The 17,040-nt window shown below is 43.5% G+C and overlaps 1 protein-coding gene across 1 annotated transcript in view; it reads right to left on the bottom strand.

The window, feature by feature from the left end:
• Positions 1–610: 610 nt before the first annotated feature.
• The window catches only part of nek1 (NIMA-related kinase 1), a 31,075-nt gene continuing 14,645 nt past the window's right edge, over positions 611–17,040 (bottom strand). The window contains exons 21-35 of the mRNA XM_034709682.1: positions 14,214–14,309; positions 13,922–14,125; positions 13,772–13,825; positions 13,450–13,693; positions 13,202–13,327; positions 12,924–13,097; positions 9,521–9,715; positions 9,317–9,422; positions 9,105–9,181; positions 8,791–9,008; positions 7,432–7,589; positions 6,920–7,302; positions 3,490–3,623; positions 3,274–3,406; positions 611–1,412 (exon numbers count right to left, since the gene is read on the bottom strand). Coding sequence (XP_034565573.1) covers positions 1,399–1,412; positions 3,274–3,406; positions 3,490–3,623; positions 6,920–7,302; positions 7,432–7,589; positions 8,791–9,008; positions 9,105–9,181; positions 9,317–9,422; positions 9,521–9,715; positions 12,924–13,097; positions 13,202–13,327; positions 13,450–13,693; positions 13,772–13,825; positions 13,922–14,125; positions 14,214–14,309 — 2,316 coding nt within the window. The 3' untranslated portion in view covers positions 611–1,398. The remainder of the gene's footprint in view (positions 1,413–3,273; positions 3,407–3,489; positions 3,624–6,919; positions 7,303–7,431; positions 7,590–8,790; positions 9,009–9,104; positions 9,182–9,316; positions 9,423–9,520; positions 9,716–12,923; positions 13,098–13,201; positions 13,328–13,449; positions 13,694–13,771; positions 13,826–13,921; positions 14,126–14,213; positions 14,310–17,040) is intronic.

Raw genomic sequence — 17,040 nt, 5'->3', positions numbered from 1 at the left:
CTGCACAATGGCGGCGCCCAGGAGCGGGATTTTTTGGCTTCAGAACCGTACAACAGGAAGAGGCGGAGCAACGCTGTCCATCTTTATTTACAGTCTATGGCTGTTTCCGAAACCGCCTACTATACTGGCAGCATGTACTAAGATTCATCTGAAAACTATAATAACGCAGGTACGAGACAGACTTTACTGAAGAGATGAGGTACAGCTTTGTCCACAGGGGGCGCCAAATTCAACATCAAATAATAATCGGTAGATGTAACACAACTCTAAATCTGATGTGCCAAAAACAACACATGCAAAATAACAATATTCCTGGACTTCCATTAAAAAGAAGGAAAAGAACAATAACAACAAAGTCACAATTTGGTTATGCTCAAACTCAAAGATCGCACGCCCTCTTCTTCTGTCGCCTGAAATCACACACGGTGTCAGAGGAGCTCCTGTTATATTATTCCTCAGAGATGAAACTACAAATCAATCCTGCTGACAGAGCGGTGAGCGGTCTGAGGAAGGTCTGAGGGGGGAGTAATCCTAACAGTCCTGTGACCCAGCAGAGACGGGATTCAAGTTTTTGTCCAGTTAGAGAAAAATAAATAAAAATACAAGCTTGTTAGATTTTTAAAAAAAGTGTTTAATCATAAAAAGATTTACAATATTTATTTAACAAACAAATATGAATCATCGTTAACATCTGAACCATTGCTTCATTGCTTACATCATCATCTCTCTCTCCCACTGACCGCTGTGACGCTGGTCCCGGTCTTGCTACAGTACCCTGGTGACAAAGTGCTTTCTCAGATTGTTTAATCTGGGTTAACTGACATAGTAAGAAATCTGAAAATAAGTATTTCATCTTCTGGTTTGGTGAAAAGAGCGGTAAGAAAAGGAGGTTGGACTGGTTCTGAGTAAATCATGGTGTGTCTGTTTAGAGTGACCTGGTTTTAAAAGCTTTACAGGCGGGTAGGTGAGAGTTAGAAAGAGAGCACCTGAGAGGACCAGATCTTTGCCCGCTAAAGGAAAAACAAAAACCAGCGACAAATAAAAACACAACCAGCTCTACGCTACGAATCAACATTCAGTGACAGAAACATGAACATGTGACAGGAAACTGAAGTAGACTTTGGTTAATAAGAACATGAGTATGATAAAGCACTTCTGAAGGAACACTGGTGAGAAACAGAGTGTCAGGTGACAACAGTGGAAAGTAAGAAACGCAGCCTGGAGTCTTCTTCTTCTTCTTCTTCTTCATCATGCAAGTGTGCCTGAAACACTGTCAGATGCACGGCTGCCTCTCTTCATGCATAGATCCTTCTGCCGATGATGAGCGTCACGGGAAGACGTCAGATAGCCAGCGGATTGTCGAAGCAACCAGCAGCCGCAATGTGATGCAGGAGAACATTACTCATCATTGTCTGAAGAGAGAGAGAGAGGAAAGAGGAAAGTGATGAGAGGATTATGTGAGGGCCAATAGTTCATTAGAAGGTCAGAGGTCATAGACTTTGTGTAGATAATGTGTCTTTATGAGAAATGACAGAATAGAAGCAGCTACAGAGAGGCTCAGATTCACAGGGAGGATCCGTACAGACTTCTTTCAAAGGCTGAGATGAAACAGTCCTCGTTCAAAGCCCCCAGACTCCTCCGACAAAGAGAGTCATTTTAACTTGCAGGAGTTGCTGATCTACTCCTGCATCATCAGCATCCCTACATCAATATGAACATCCCAGAGGTGTATGTTGTCACACTGCTGTGCTAGACGTAGTAACAGAGGCGTTACAGAGTGACGGCCAAATTCCACCAGATCCGTGTCTGGTCAGTGTCCAATCCGTCATGGCACCTGATCTGATTGGTACTCTGTTGTGTTCCGGCTGCATCTCCGGAGGGCCCCGACCTGCCGGATCAGATACACAAGACTTCTATGTTTGCCGGACGCCGGAGCATGTCGCATCAATCTCAACAGAGCAGATGGAGCGGGACAGGAAGTCAGGCACCAAAACAAAATGAGAACATCCGGTTAATTTTCAGAATAAAACACTCTGTGTTATCACCAGATCGTATTTCACTTAACTACAACAACAAACCGTCATGATGAGCGGAGCCAGGCCTGGAGTCAACAGGTCAGAGGTTTTCAGAGGACCAGAAAGACAACATGGATGAGAAGAGGAGGAGGAGGAGAATCCTTGATTCAGTGATTACCGTGGGAAAACCTCGGTCACATGACTCCAGCTGTCCGGCGGTCCTGCTCCGTGCTGTGTTCTGAAAACCGGTGGGTGTTGACGGACGAGAGAGCATGGAGACGGACCGAACACGGATCTGGTGGAAGTCCCTTGTAAGACAGCATCACTGGGAGCCAGGACAGAAAGGTGCTGTGTGCAGGAAAGAGATAGCAGTTCCTGCTTTGCACACATGAGGGGCCAAAATCAACACACCTACAAAGTTCCTCATAGGAGCTTTAATGTGACCAACACTTTGGTGAGTGTCCGCTCATCCAGGGTCAGGTAAAGAAGGAAGCAGTCAAAGCGAATCAACCCAGACATCCCTCTTCTCGGGTATGTTTTCTAGCTCCTCCTGAAGGATCCAGGTGTGTTCTCAGGCCGGGTGGGATCCCTCCAGCAAGTTCTAGGTCTATCCCTTAAGGGAGGCGCCCCAAACAAATGCCCGAACCATCTCCAATGACTCTTTTCGACACCTTAACTAACGACTCAAGCAAATCAGAAAATACCAGTATGTAAAAAACAACAATTCGATGATGACAAACTTCAGCATACTGGTGATCTCACGGGGCTCAAACACTGGTGTCACTGGTGCCGAATGACTCTGCTGCATGACTACAGAATATAAGTCTGCTCTTAAAATAGATCCGGTGTCTCTGCTGCATGGATTGGATGTTAAACTGCATCTCTCACAGATCTTGAGATTGATCCTCAGGGGAGATGTGTGACATTCGCATCCCCTTTTTCTCCCACTGAAGGAAGTAAAAATAGAAAACAAAAGAATGTATCAGAAGAGAGTTTATCTGAAGAGTGCTCTGATCCTCAGGGAAACCTGTCAAACTCAACAGAAATACTCCCCCCCCCACCTCTTCCTCCTCCTCCTCTCTGTTACTGCTGTGACCTCGGTCTGACTACTGAGTGAGAATGAAACTCCAACATGCTGCTTGTTACCGAGCGGCGAAGAGAGAATGGAAAGGTTGTACTTAAATCAAAGAGAGAAACTGCGTGTGTTTCTGAGATGCTGTGTAAATCATAAGATTGGCAGAGAACTCTCATCACTAACCTTCTTGATAAGCTCCGTCTGCCATCACGAGATGAAGGATGTTGGGATACAGATGCTGATGCTCCGTTCCCAAAATGCTGAAGACCAAACTGGAGCCCAGGTCGATATTCTCGTCTTCATCCTCGTGTATGGCCTGCGATTTTAAAAAACAAAACATCTTTAATGAGTCGTTTGTTTCAGCATTTAACCGTGTAAACACAGGGGAACACTTCCCACCTTTATCTTATTGTAAGCCTCAATGAACCTCTCGAAGCCCATCTGCTGCTCCAGGTTAAAGCGGAGCTCCTCCAGACGGCTGAAGATGCTGTCGTGATGCACTGCCTCGATGCCTTGGTCCTCTCCGCTGCCATCTGTGGAGCAGCAGGGTTTATCAGAGCTCATGAGAGTGCTACACTGACACTGTGAGATTGTATATAGAATACAACTTTAAAGTTGGGGTTGGTAGTCTCGGAAAACTAGCATGAATTTGAATGTAGCATGTCTTCAGGACTCCGTCTAACCCCTCCCCCCCTCTCCTCAGAGCTCCTCCAAAACGACGCCCCCCGCTCACATGCACAAGCGCCGCTGATTCATGACCATATGATGGTGACTGATTCAAAACCGGTCCTCACCAAAACATTATCATAGTGAAAGTTAAAAACACAAACAAACATGGCTGCTGTTAGTACTCACAACTGTCATGCTAGCATTATCCAGTTGTACTGGTGACATGATATCAGGAGAAAAGTTATAACACATATATAATACTGTAACAGCTCTACTGTTTGTTAAACATGTCATATCTTAAACTTTACTTCCTCAACAGCCAATTTATCAAGTGGGGTTCCCCAAGGTTCCATCCTAGGTCCAATTCTTTTCTCCATTTACATGCTCCCATTAGGTCAACTCATCCAGACACACAACATCTCATACCACTGTTATGCCGATGACACACAACTTTATCTCCCCATCAAACCAAATGATCTGTCAGATCTCACCTCTCTCACCAACTGTCTTGCAGGTATAAAAACTTGTATGGTTCAAAACTCCTTACAACTTAACAGTAAAACTGAAGCCGTGCTCTTTGGCTCTCAGGATGCCACCAAACTAATTCGCAATAACCTAGGCAATCTGTCAAACTTTATCAAACCATCTGTTAAAATCCTTGGAATCATTTTTGATTCAGCCCTCACTTTTGACTCTCAGGTAAAATCAGTGGTAAAAAACAGTTTCTATCAGCTCCGAAACATCGCAAAGTTAAAGCCAGTTCTTTCTCGAATCGACCTTGAAATAGTCATCCATGCCTTTGTATCGTCCCGCCTTGACTATTGTAATTCCTTATATTCTGGAATCAGTCAGTCGGCCTTGTCCCGCCTGCAGCTGGTCGAAAATGCTGCAGCCAGGCTTCGGACTGGTGCCAGGAAGAATGATCACATCAGCCCCGTCTTGGCTTCCCTCCACTGGCTTCCAATTCGCTTCAGAATTGATTTTAAGATTTTGCTTTTTGTTTTTAAAGCTCTGAATGGTATTGCCCCTCCCTATATAACTGACCTCCTGAGCCCTTACAATACCTCCAGGCCTCTGAGGTCTTCTGACATGGGTCTCCTGGCAGTTCCCCGGTCAAAATATAAACTGAAGGGCGACCTCGCCTTTAGTGTAAAGGCCCTGCGTCTTTGGAACAGCCTCTCCTCCTTAATCTCCTCCTCTGTCGACTCTTTTAAGACTTGCTAAAACATAAAAGTGTGTTTTGAGGCATTTGAGTCCTCTAGCCCTGAACAGGTTCTCATTTCCAATGCTGTGCTTTCCTTGTCGTTTGTTTGTCTCTTTTTCAATGATTGATTGTTCGGTCTCACATTATGTTTTATTATGTATTGTGCAGCACTTTGGTCAGCTTCTTCTGTGTTTTTAAATGTGCTTTATAAATAAATTTGACTTGACCATCATATAGTCGCAAATCAGCGGCGCTTGTGCATGTGAGCAGGACGTCATTTTGGAGGAGCTCCGAGGGGAGGGGGTTGGAAGGTTAGACGGAGTCCTGAGGAAATGCTACATTCAAATTCATGCTAGTTTTCCGTGACCACCAACCCTAGCTTTAAGGTATGATCCTTCTTTACAAAAACAGAAACTTGACTCTATCGATGCAAATTATTTTAAAGGTGACATATCACGCTTTTTTCATCAATATATATTGGTCTAAGAGGTCCCCAAAACATGTCTTTAAAGTTTATGCTCAAAAAAACACTTTGAAATCAGATTTTGGTCTGCCTGAAAAGCCCTCTTCTTCAATCCTCCTCAGAACAGTCTGTTTTCTCTCTAACCACGCCCCCTCCGGAAGTGGATGTGCCCTCGGCTCTCCAGCACGTTGATCTAATGTTTACATGTTGGCTGAATATACACGGCTGCTCAGAGATCGTGTTACTTCAACCCTCTGAATTTGATCCAGAATCTGATCCTGATGGAGAGGCGCCTGCAGCAGGACCTTTCTGAAGGATTGGTCACAGATTTTGTGTTTCTTGTTGTTTTATTTGTCAGTATGTCGACGTGTGTCTTGGTACACAGCTACGAACATGTAGCTATGTGGCTATGCTAACTAGCGCTAGTACTTTTCCATGAAAAATAAAAATCATCCACTAGATCTTCAAATCTGCAGACGTGGGGAGTAAAACCGACCTTTGTGTTTATTAAGACAGCCTACAGCTAGCATGCCTCCCTCCTAAGCTCCTTGTTAGCACACGTGTGCAGGGAATGAAAAACGGAGGAGGGGTTGAGTTGTATTTTATACAGTCTATTGGCTGAACAAGCTCCGAGCTCTGACTCCGTGACAGACCGGATGGCGTTGTGACGTATGAAAAACACGGAAGTCTGAAACGGCTCGTTTCAGCACACATTTACAGAAAGGTGGAGAAATCAGAACAGGGGCAGAATGGATTTTTTTCATTCTCGGGGGGTTTGTAGACATGCCAGGGACACATATTCCAGGTAAAGAACCATTAAAAAGTCGATTTTGCATGATATGTCACCTTTAACTCAGACCCCAGGAGTCAACCATGTCTACTAAAGTCTGTCATGGACTTGATTGGCTCCTTTATTTGTGTAGTTTCATTCAAGTTAAGCAGTCGAAACAGAAAGAAGTCACAGAAGACTCAGACTCCTGTGTTCTATAATCACTACCCTTTATGTTCATGACTTACTCTTACTGTTTCATTAAAGTACAGTTAAATAAAAACTCAGAGTGAGTCAGAGGGAAAATAAAACCCTTTGTAAGCGGGCGTTCTGTGATTCGACGCACGTGTCGTGAGATTGAACTGCAGACGAGGCAGCTCCTCTGCGGCTGAAGTCATTTAACATTATGTTCCCGTGAAGTCATTTAGACCCCAAAAATATGTGAAAGTGGAGTCCAATAAATTCCCTAATAAGGTCTCAATCACTTTGATGGAGCTGATTTTATTACATGTTCTCTTATTAAAGGTATAAATCACCGCTCATAAAATATTCATCCACGGCACTTTGTTTTATTACGAGCTGGAGTCGTTTGTGAGTTTCTCGACTCTTTCTAGTGACACGACTAAAAACCCGGTTATAACAGTAAACATCTTTAAAAAGAGGATTGTCCGACGTTAAAGGAAGTGATATTAGATTTAGAGAGTTAAGTTTTGGTGTCTGGTACCTGAGTGCCACTCCTCATTGAGCTGGCTGTGGTTACTGTGGTTCTCCCCCACGCCGTTAGAAAGCAGATTCCCTCCTTCTTCATCTCCAGGACTCCCATTGGAGCATTCCTCATCCTCATCCTCCTCGTCCTCCTCGCCTTCATCCCCCTCATCCTCCTCCTCCTCCTCCTCATCATCGTCGTCATCATCGTCCACAGCCATCTGGTTGTTGTCCTGGTTGATCTCAGCTGCGATCCTGTTGAAGAGGTCTTCGCTCTCTGGAGGGTTTCCATTAAAGTCTCCTGCACCGACCTCCGCAGAGCTCCTCATCAGGTCTCCTTCTTCCTGCAGCAGCCTCTCCATGGAGGCCCGGATGTCCCGCAGGTCTTCATCCTCATATGCACTAGAGCACAGGGAAGACTATTATTACACAGAATGCAATGAACTGGATGGTTTTTTTTAAGCACATGCCCTCAAATAGCAGAAACTGTGCAGAACATCTTTTCACTTCTGAGATTCGTGACATTCTTACTCTTCCGTCTCTGACTGTTCGTCATCTTTGGCAGCCTCCTCCAGGTCCTCGATCTCCAGGTTGTTATCAGGGGCCGCGTTAGCATCACTGGTCGCTGCAGAGTCCTGCCGGGGGCTGAAGAGACGGCTGAGGTCTGGCAGAGAGCAGGTCCTCAGCATCTGATGTAACAATGCAAACAGAAAGACAAAAACATTTGATGAAGTGTGGAGAGGAAGTCTGGATAGATAATCACAAAGCATCAATAATGAGAGGAGAGAAGACGACGGATATTATGTGACAGGGAAAATATACTGGCAAAAGATATTGGCTCTAAGATTCTGGATCAGATTCAGAGGGGTCTTTGAGCAGCCATGTCTATGCAGCCAACATGTAAACATTAGATCAACGTTTGAGGCCACATCCACTTCCTGAGGGGGCGTGGTCAGAGAGCTCATTCTCATTAAAAGGCACAGACACAGAAAACAGCCTGTTCTGAGTAGGGCTGAAAAAGAGGGCTTTTCAGGCAGACCAAAATCTGATTTCAAAGTGTTTTTTGAGCATAAACTTTAAAGACAATATGTCACCTTTAACTAAAAGACGTAATACCAGAAAACGTCTTTCTCTTTGTTTTTCTGCAAAACATGAGACTCCTCCTAAAAGCCAGAAACACAGGTGGAGTAGGATAGTGGATAAAAACTACAAACAGATGAAAAGTGAGGATTGTATCTTTGTGACGCCTGAAGGGAAATGTATAACATGAACGGGAGAGACATCACCGTGACCTTCAACTGCTAAAATCTAATCTGTGCATCCTTGACTGCGAGGAGAATTTTGCGCCAGATTTGAGACATCCCTCCAGGCAACACTGGCTTCATGGAAATAAATCATAAGGCCTTCGCTCACGGCGCTCGTACTGCTGGTGAAGAGACGTAAAAACACACTGACACGTCCTCGCCCATTCATATTCTGTGTAGCTCTTTGTTTGTAAGGAAGTAGAGCCGGCTCTCTGCAGATCTCTGTGTCCCTGATGAAGGTTATGAAAGATATAGGTTGATGGATGCTCTCTCTGTCCTATCAGACCCACTGCAGGTACAGAGCAGGTGATTTATGGCTCTGGCTCTATTCCAGACTCCCTCATTAATAAAAAAGACTAAAGTCTTACTAAAAATACCTTGCAAGCCCCGACACCACTCCAAGAGTAAGAGCAAGTCTGAAATCCCTCAACCTCTGCTGCTGCAGCTGCTCTTCCCGACTTCCTGATCAATTAAATAAGGTCACAGATCATGTGCTGGAGTCATGAGCTGCTTTTTATAACTATAATTAATCCTTCCTCGCAGAACTATGTTATATCCAAAAATAAAGTGCAGCTCGAGTCGTCACCTTGGGGTTGTTGGCGTCGAACATGCCCGTGGAGAGGCCGATGAGGAGGGCGTCGTGGTGTTTGGAGCGCAGGGGTGAGACGGAGCGTGAGCGAGAGGCCAGAGAGGAGGATGATTCATCCAGGGAGGACTGAGCTGAGAGCATCGCCAGGGCGGCGGTGCGGCGGTGGGCCGGGGAACACAACTTTGTAAACAGGGGCTCCTCGCTCTGCGCTGGACCTGAAAGAGAGAGGAGGAGGAGGAGGAGGAGGGGGAGATTTAATTAAGATAAACTGGAGAAATAAATGCTTTGGACTCACTACACGTGGAGCTCACCGGAGGATTCTGTTGGTCTATCTGCACTCCTCTCAGCCTCCTTAGTGCCTGCTGGTCCTGTGACGCCCTCTGCTGGCCTACAAGAAGAAATACAGTTAATCTTTAAAAGCATCCTTGATGTCTTTAAATGCACTGAAGGGTTGCACAACTTTTAGCTTAAAGGCTTACACATATTATAGACAGACAGTGGAGAGAATAAAGATAAACATTACACTGGCTGCCGGGCTTCCTTCTCCCAGGCCTGCTGCACACCAGCTGGTGGAGGCACGGCCTGTTTAGGCATCTCTTCCAAAACCAGAGACTCCAAATCTGCTGGATCTGGAAGAAACCAGAACAGAAAGGTTTGCATACTAAAAATAAATGTACTCACAAATGAGAGGCTGATTTATCTAACCAGTAATGAGCGTCAGACCGACCCTGAGTCTCAGTGAGGACAGGTGGCAGTGTCACTCTCTGGGCCACAATCACTCCCTGATGCGAGGCCTCTGCGGTGACTGAACTCTGCTTCTGAGCGTCCGGGCCCACAGCCACAGCAGACGTGGCTGGATTAGAGGGCAACGCTTCTTTAGGCTTCTCCACAATCTCAGCTGCTGCTTTCTGGATGGGCTTATCTGAGAAATCAACGACATCATCAGTCTGTAAATAACAAATATAAGCATCCACACATCCTGAATCAGCACGTTTAGAGGTCACTTAGCTTCATTCAAACCGTGAACATGAACACAACACTGTGCAGTTTGCAGCTCAGCTGTTTGAGAGTTTAAAGAGGTATAACAAGGCCAGACTAACACATTTTGTCTCCTAAGATTAGAGTCTGAATGCTCCAAATATTTCCACCTTGGAGAAGGAGAAAGCTGTTTTATACTGGGCTTGGTTTAGGTGCTGGAGCTTCACAGATGGGGCACCATCAGAAACTCTGGCTGATTCTTATTCTTAGAAAAGCTTGTTTTATAACATGGCAGTGTTACTGGTTTTATGGAAAAGTAGGTTTTTCTTTTTTTCTCTTAACTGCTTTTGTCTTTTTCTAATTTTCTTTGTATTGTGCCATACAACATTGTCATTACAATTACACAATATTCAAGACATAAACATAACAAGCATACAACATTCTTTTGAGCTCTTCGAATACACACTTATATCTACATCTATGGACTTGATTTTCTCTTTTTGAGGCAAAACAAGATTTATAAAAATCCAGAGAGAAAGTACCAAGAATAAAGTAAATCAAGCAGTATCAGCACTAGGCCTAATACACTTTCAAATAATACCAATAAAGTATTATGACTAAAGTGAGTTACAGGAATAAAAGTGAAATAGATTGAGAATAAAATTAAAATAAAACACATGAATGTTCCTACAATGCAACCTTATCGACAAAGTCAGGTGTCAGAGGTTTGACATATTTCACCCAGTTTTCCCAGTGTGATCTGAACACTTCTAACCTTAAATTTAAAGAGAAAGTTACCTTTTCCATTCTGTAAATCTCTATTGTCACATCTATCCAGTCATTTACTGGAAAAGTAGGTTTTTCAATGCACAGTTTTCTGTTTTAACAAAGTTTATCTATAAATTGATTAACCATGCATCGCTGTTCTTGATATGAGCTTTATTTAAAACTGTTCTAGGTACATTTTGTGCATGTAAACATCAAATACTGGCTCTAAATATCTGGATAAGCACTTATCCTGAATTTGTTAAACCTGGACTCCACCTCTGCAATCATGCTTTGTTAGACGAGAGAGGCTCAACTGTTGAGACAACTGTGCACACATGAACAGAAGAAGAAACCCTGGTTTCATATTTTCCAGAATTAATTATTTTAAAGATCAAAACCAGGATCCTGTTCCACGTCTTAAAGCTGGGGTTGGTAGTCAGATTTAGATACACTTTTTGTTATACTAGTTAAAATAATCTTTATGTCCCGATGGCAATCAATACATCATGTGTTTTTAACCCTTCTGTTATGTTGCGGGTCAAATTGACCCATTTTAAAGTTCAAAAATCTGAAAAAAAAATGTTAAAAGTATTTTTTTACTAGGATACTTCTTCTTCTTGGCATAATTAGTGTAAATAACATATAAAATGAAAATGGCTTGCTCAAGGACACTTTGGCATTTGACTGTAATGAGCTGGGATCGAATAGAAACAAGCTGGCAGCCCTTAGAACAGTGAAGGACAAGTGGGTAGAGCAACTTCCACTACTCTATAACCCAAGCCCTAATGTCACAGTGGATGAAAGGCTAGTGGCATTCAGAGGTTCCTTCAATTTTAGGCAATATATGCCTTTCAAACCAGCTAAAAACTGCATAACAGCATGTGACAGAAGAGGTGTCTCCTGTTCATTTATCAACATCACTTCATAAAAATAAAAATGAATTCAAAATATAAGCTAAAATAAACAAAAATCTATGTCATGTAGAAGTATTGTGTTTATATTTAGGGCTTTCCAATGTACATTAATGATGATTAATGATTTATGATCTGTGAGAATTAAAGAACACCATTGCACTAAATATTGATTTAAATGGTCAGTAATGGAGTTAATAATGAGATTAAAACATTTTATTGGGATTTTTGGGGTTTTGATACTTTTGGATCATTAAATATTCCCCGGGTCAAACTGACCCAGGAACATTATTGCTGTCCCTAATAAACGAACATAACATAAGGGTTAAAAAAGGAGTGAAAGAAGCCGCTATCTACAGCCGGAGTAAACCTGGGAAAACACCGACCAATCCCTGCCATCAGGAGCCAAATTATGAAACCAATCAAATCCCGTCCTGCTGTTCTCCCCGCCTCCTGCAAAGCGTACATTTCCTGTTTGTTTGTGTTTTTAACTTTCACTATGATAAAGTTTTGTTGAGAGACATGAGTTGACATAGTGCAAAACACAAACGATGTGCTGAGGACCGGTTTGGAATCAGTCACCATCATATGGTCATGAATCAGCGGCGCTTGTGCATGTGAGTGGGGGCGCTGTTTTGGAGGAGCTCCGAATGGAGGGGGGGAGGGGTTAGACGGAGTCCTGAGGAAATGCTACATTCAAATTCATGCTAGTTTTCTGTGACTACCAACCCTAGCTTTAATGCACTCAGAGATCATGTAGTTAGTTGTATGGGGCAAAGTAATGTTATTAGTGACTGTTGATAGATTTATTGAGCGTTAGTATATTTAAGAGATTGTTGTGGTAAAGAATGTAGAAAAACATAATATGTTTGGTAGTTTAACATATTATTATAGTTGATTTTTTGATAAGACGACTGTCTCTTTAATATAGGTTTGTGTGTGGCACAGACAGTGGAAGCTAGACGGGTTTGGAGTTGCACGTTTTTTTACCATGTCTGTCTAGAATTTTCTTTATTTTTGTGGAATCCTGAATCATCTGCCAAATACTTGGATTTGTGACACTTATGGAACATGTTAATAAATTTGTTTTAGTTTTTACAACATTGAACGGCTCACGAGTGGATGATTGCTCTGGTTGCAACACGGAGACACGTGTAAGCCAGGACTCCAGCTAGCAATGCAGTTTCGTCTGCTACATTCGTAGTAATCTTGAATGTATTTGGCACTAAAACATTTCTCTCTCCTTCCAGTGGTTGTTAGAAAGAAGTTCAAGTCTGTATGTCCTCTATGTGAACAGTGTGATCAGCTGATGAAGTAATGTTTGCAAAACTAAACATCTAATCAAATTTGTTTGACTAAAGAGTGACAAAATCCTCAACTCTCACCATTGCAAACTTAAAGTCAAAGAACCAAGAGGTGCATCGGAACATGAGACGTTCATGGAGACTACGTAAAGGACGGATGGAGACTCACCTGTGTTTGAAAACTCTGCTTCAGAAACAGTGACGTTCAGCGGCTGAGTGAGCGGCTGCAGCTCGGCCTCCTGAAGCACTCGCAGCACCTGAGAGTCCGGACTCGCCCCCCACATCTTCCGAGCAGCGTCTTCATGCAGCACGCCCATCTGTATGACCTCGCCGGCTGTTTGCTCTGAGACGACACAAACACAGACACAGACAGAGTGAAAGAGTGAGACAGAAAGATGGTTTACATGTTTTATGTCTCAGTAGATCTGTGAATGTGTTTTCACTCACCGATGGTCGGGATGCACGTCTCCTCTAGAGTTTGTCGGGCTACAGAGAGGACGAGTGGAACTCCTGCCTCCCACTTCTTCCTGTCTCCAGCAGAAGAGGGTCTATCATCTGGAGACACTGAGAAGGCTGCAGAGAAAATGTTGGAAAAAGATGAGAAGTATCCTCAAAAACCTTTAAGAGGAATGATTTGAAGAATTATTTTCTTGCAAACTTCTGTTGATCAGATCCAGTTTGTGTTTTGGACTTACTGCTGGTTGTGATGCAGGTTTCCATAGTCTGCTGAGCAACAGCAATGACAGGCAGTTCTGCTGCATCCCACTTCTTCCGGTCTTCCTTTGAGGATGGGCGTTTCTCTGTGTCCGGCTGGTTCTGCTGAGGAGCAGGACTTGGATCTGCAGGCTGTGGAGGTGTCTCCTTCTCCTCCACCTCCTCCACTGGGCTCTGGGTTTTTAGGTTCTGGTTTAATCTGCGCAGGATCTGCTTTTTCTCACTCTGTGACAGGAAACATAAATATGATCTATCTACAAAGTGATCAGAGGAGCTTTTACTTTAATGATGACACAAACTGACCTGCATGGCAGACGCAGGCTCTTTCTCAGGCAGGTTTTCCTTTAGAGGAGACATCTACCAAACAAAACATGCAACACACACACAGCATAAGACTGAATACTTTAAAATCTGAAAACTGCAGTGTGATAAACTTTGTAAGTGTGTACTGACTGCTCCGACATTCTTCAGGGCAGCAGTCATAGATATAGCCGGGGTGGAGGGTTTAGTTTCAGGCAGGACCGGAGCTTTGGGAGGAGGATCTGGCTGAGAGGGAGCGGGCTGTGGGAGAGCTTTCTCAGAGGTAGATGATCCTGTTTCTGCTGCCATCGCTACGCTCCCTGCTGCCATGCCAACCTTCAACCCCCGAGCTGCGAGCTGAACAATGCACAATACCCGAGATTAGATTATACTTAAACCAATAAACTAGTACGACCAGCAAGGAGCAAAGGCCGGCGGAGCTTACGTGTTCCTCCCACACTTTCTTTTCCCTCTCATACGCTTCTCTTCTCTTCTTCTCCAGCTGCTCTTTGAGCACGGCAGCACGGGCGTTAGCTTGGGCCTGGCAGGGACACAAAAACATACACATGAGGAAGAAAAATGCTGCAGCTCAACGTGTTTCTGAGTGATTACACAAGACTTTCATCCAATTTAGACAGCAGAGATGACCTTGGTTGTCTTAAAGCTCCTGTGAGGAACTTTCTGTTTTTGTCGACGTTGGCGCCCCCCTGTGGACAAAGTGATCTTGCTTATTTTGTCCTGTACGTGTGTAAATGACGTTTTCTGACAAATAAAATATCCTCCTGCTATTTCACTCATGATGAATATTTACTGCAGACAAAGCAGAGGGTTTTTCTTTGACGTGCTGTCAATCACCTCATTTGACACCTACCCCCTCGCAGCGATTTCAGGCTTAAAAAGTAACAAAACAGAAAGTATCAAAACCTATTCTAACATTCTTGTTTGCTTTTTTAGGTTGTAAAGAGGCATTACTATTCATTTCAGTCCATTTCATGACCACTCAAAAACTCCTCACCGGAGCTTTAAGTACAACTATGCTTACTATGTATGCTACCATGCAGTGTCACTCAAGCTCTAAAAGGTTTAAACATCTCTGGAACTTTTCCAGTAGATTCCTTTAAACAGGAGCATGGAAATATCCTTTTCTTATCAAACAGTAACAGTCATCATTACTCCCTGTCATGTCACCTGACTGCATTGACAAATACATCTATTTTACCTGCAGAGCAGTGGAGTGCAGGTTTACTGCTGCCTGGATCTGTCTGTCTGTGTTATAAGAGGACTTTGTGTTTTTGCACGTCACCTCAAAGTAAAGGCAGCAGCTGATCAACCCTTGTGTTCTGAGAGGTTAAAATACAGTTTGCAGATAAGAGTCTGGTGGCATGAAAAATGTAGACGTAGATCTTTTGGGACTGCCCTAAAGTTCAGGAATTCTGGATGAATGTCAAAGAACAAATTGATAATATTTTACATGTCACCGTGCCTTTGGATCCCCTGATATCTTTGTTGGGAGTTTATATGACAGAGATGAGAGGTACATAATGCGTATACTTATGTTGATTGCCAAAACAATAATTACTATTGACTGGAAGGACACAAAGCCACTAACAACTGCTCAGTGGAGACAGAGACTAAAGCAGGTCTACAAATCTACAACTGGAGCCTTTTTTATGCAGAGGAACTGCGTTCGTATTTATTTGGACATGCAACCATGTCCAAATCTGCGTCTGCATGACGTAGCTGAGCTCGGCATAGAGTGTGGTTATACGGTTGGCCCTGGCTTCCTGTCTGTCAGAGAATAGACTTTAAAATCCTGCTGATGGTTTATAAAGCACTGAATGGTTTAGGCCCAAAATACATTGCTGATATGCTGCTACTGTATGACCCATTTGGACCTCTGAGGTCATCAGGTACTGGTCTGCTTTCAGTCCCTAGAGTCAGAAGGAAACATGATGAAGCAGCATAGGAGCACACTATGTCTGATTTAGTTGTCACTGTCAAACATCTGAAGTGTACCACTGTGCTTTTGATTTACTTTAGGTCATTGCTGGACATGTACAGTATTGTAACTGCTCTTCTTTCTTCTTTTTTCTTTTTCTTCTTATGTTGTTGCTCCTATTTTGTTTTGTTTTTGTAGTGTCTTGTAAGTCCATATGGGCTGGGCACCTTTTCCATGCATGACACAATGAATAAGAAATAAACTAAACTAAAAAATAAAACATTATAAAGATGGTAAGTAATATAGAAACTGTTGGTCAAGCTGTGAAAAATCAAAATAAAGAGTTCGATAAAAGATCAATGTAAAGCCTGTTAATGATTTTCAAAAAGCTCTATCTTTGTTGGAATCTGTTCTATAATATTGCACCGCTGGACTGCAGAGCTTTTAGTGAACGAGCTTTGAACTGATGTTCAGCCTGCAGGGATTATATCAAGGTTAATGCAGACAGACCTGTTGTAAGATGGAGCACAATGCAGCAGCCTGGCCGTGATCTCTTTGAGATGAGACGGTAATATAGCTCTGTTTATTTCTCTGCACTGGCTGCCAGGTAATTGTCGGATTGATTCTTGGCTGAAGAGCTGGTTCAGCATCAAACTTCATCTCTGACCACATTAGGCCTGCTCATCGTACCTTAAGTTCCTAAAAGTAGAGAGGTAGAGCTTTCCTTTATCAGGCCCCTCTCCTTTGGAATCATCTACCAGTCAGGGTCCGGGAGGCAGACACCCTCTCTACTTTTAAGAGTGGGCTTCAAACTTTCCTTTTTGATAAAGCTTATAGTTAGAGCTGGATCAGGCTTGGACCAGCTCTTAGTTATGCTGCTAGAGGCTCAGACTGACACACTGGGATCCTGTCTTTCCCGCTCTCTCCTCTCTCTGCCTGTCTCTTACTTTAACTCTTCCTGTCCCATTAAAGTTACTAACCATAGACCTTTCTGGAGTCCCTGAGCTCCCTTGTCTCGTAGGTTCCTCTGGATCTCTGCTGCTGTGGACGTGCCAGACTCCAGCTGCTACAACTACTACTATCCGTCTCACCACTATCATCTCTCTCTCTCTCTCTTCATCTCCCTCTATCCCTCTATCCAACACGGTCTCAGCAGATGTGTGTCTAACATGAGTCTGGTCCTGCTGGAGGTTTCTGCCTGTTAAAGGAAGTTTGTCCTTGCCACTGTAACTTGCTAAATGCTGCAAAGTGCTCTGCTCATGGTGGATTAAGATGAGATCAGGCTGAGTCCTGTCTGTAAGATGGGACTGGATCTTATCCTGTCTTGATGTTG

Source organism: Notolabrus celidotus, chromosome 2 (assembly GCF_009762535.1).
Source record: "Notolabrus celidotus isolate fNotCel1 chromosome 2, fNotCel1.pri, whole genome shotgun sequence".
In the NCBI taxonomy this organism is placed as follows: domain Eukaryota; kingdom Metazoa; phylum Chordata; class Actinopteri; order Labriformes; family Labridae; genus Notolabrus; species Notolabrus celidotus.
Note: the sequence above shows the minus strand (reverse complement) of the source record. Positions and strands in the feature narration are given on the sequence as shown.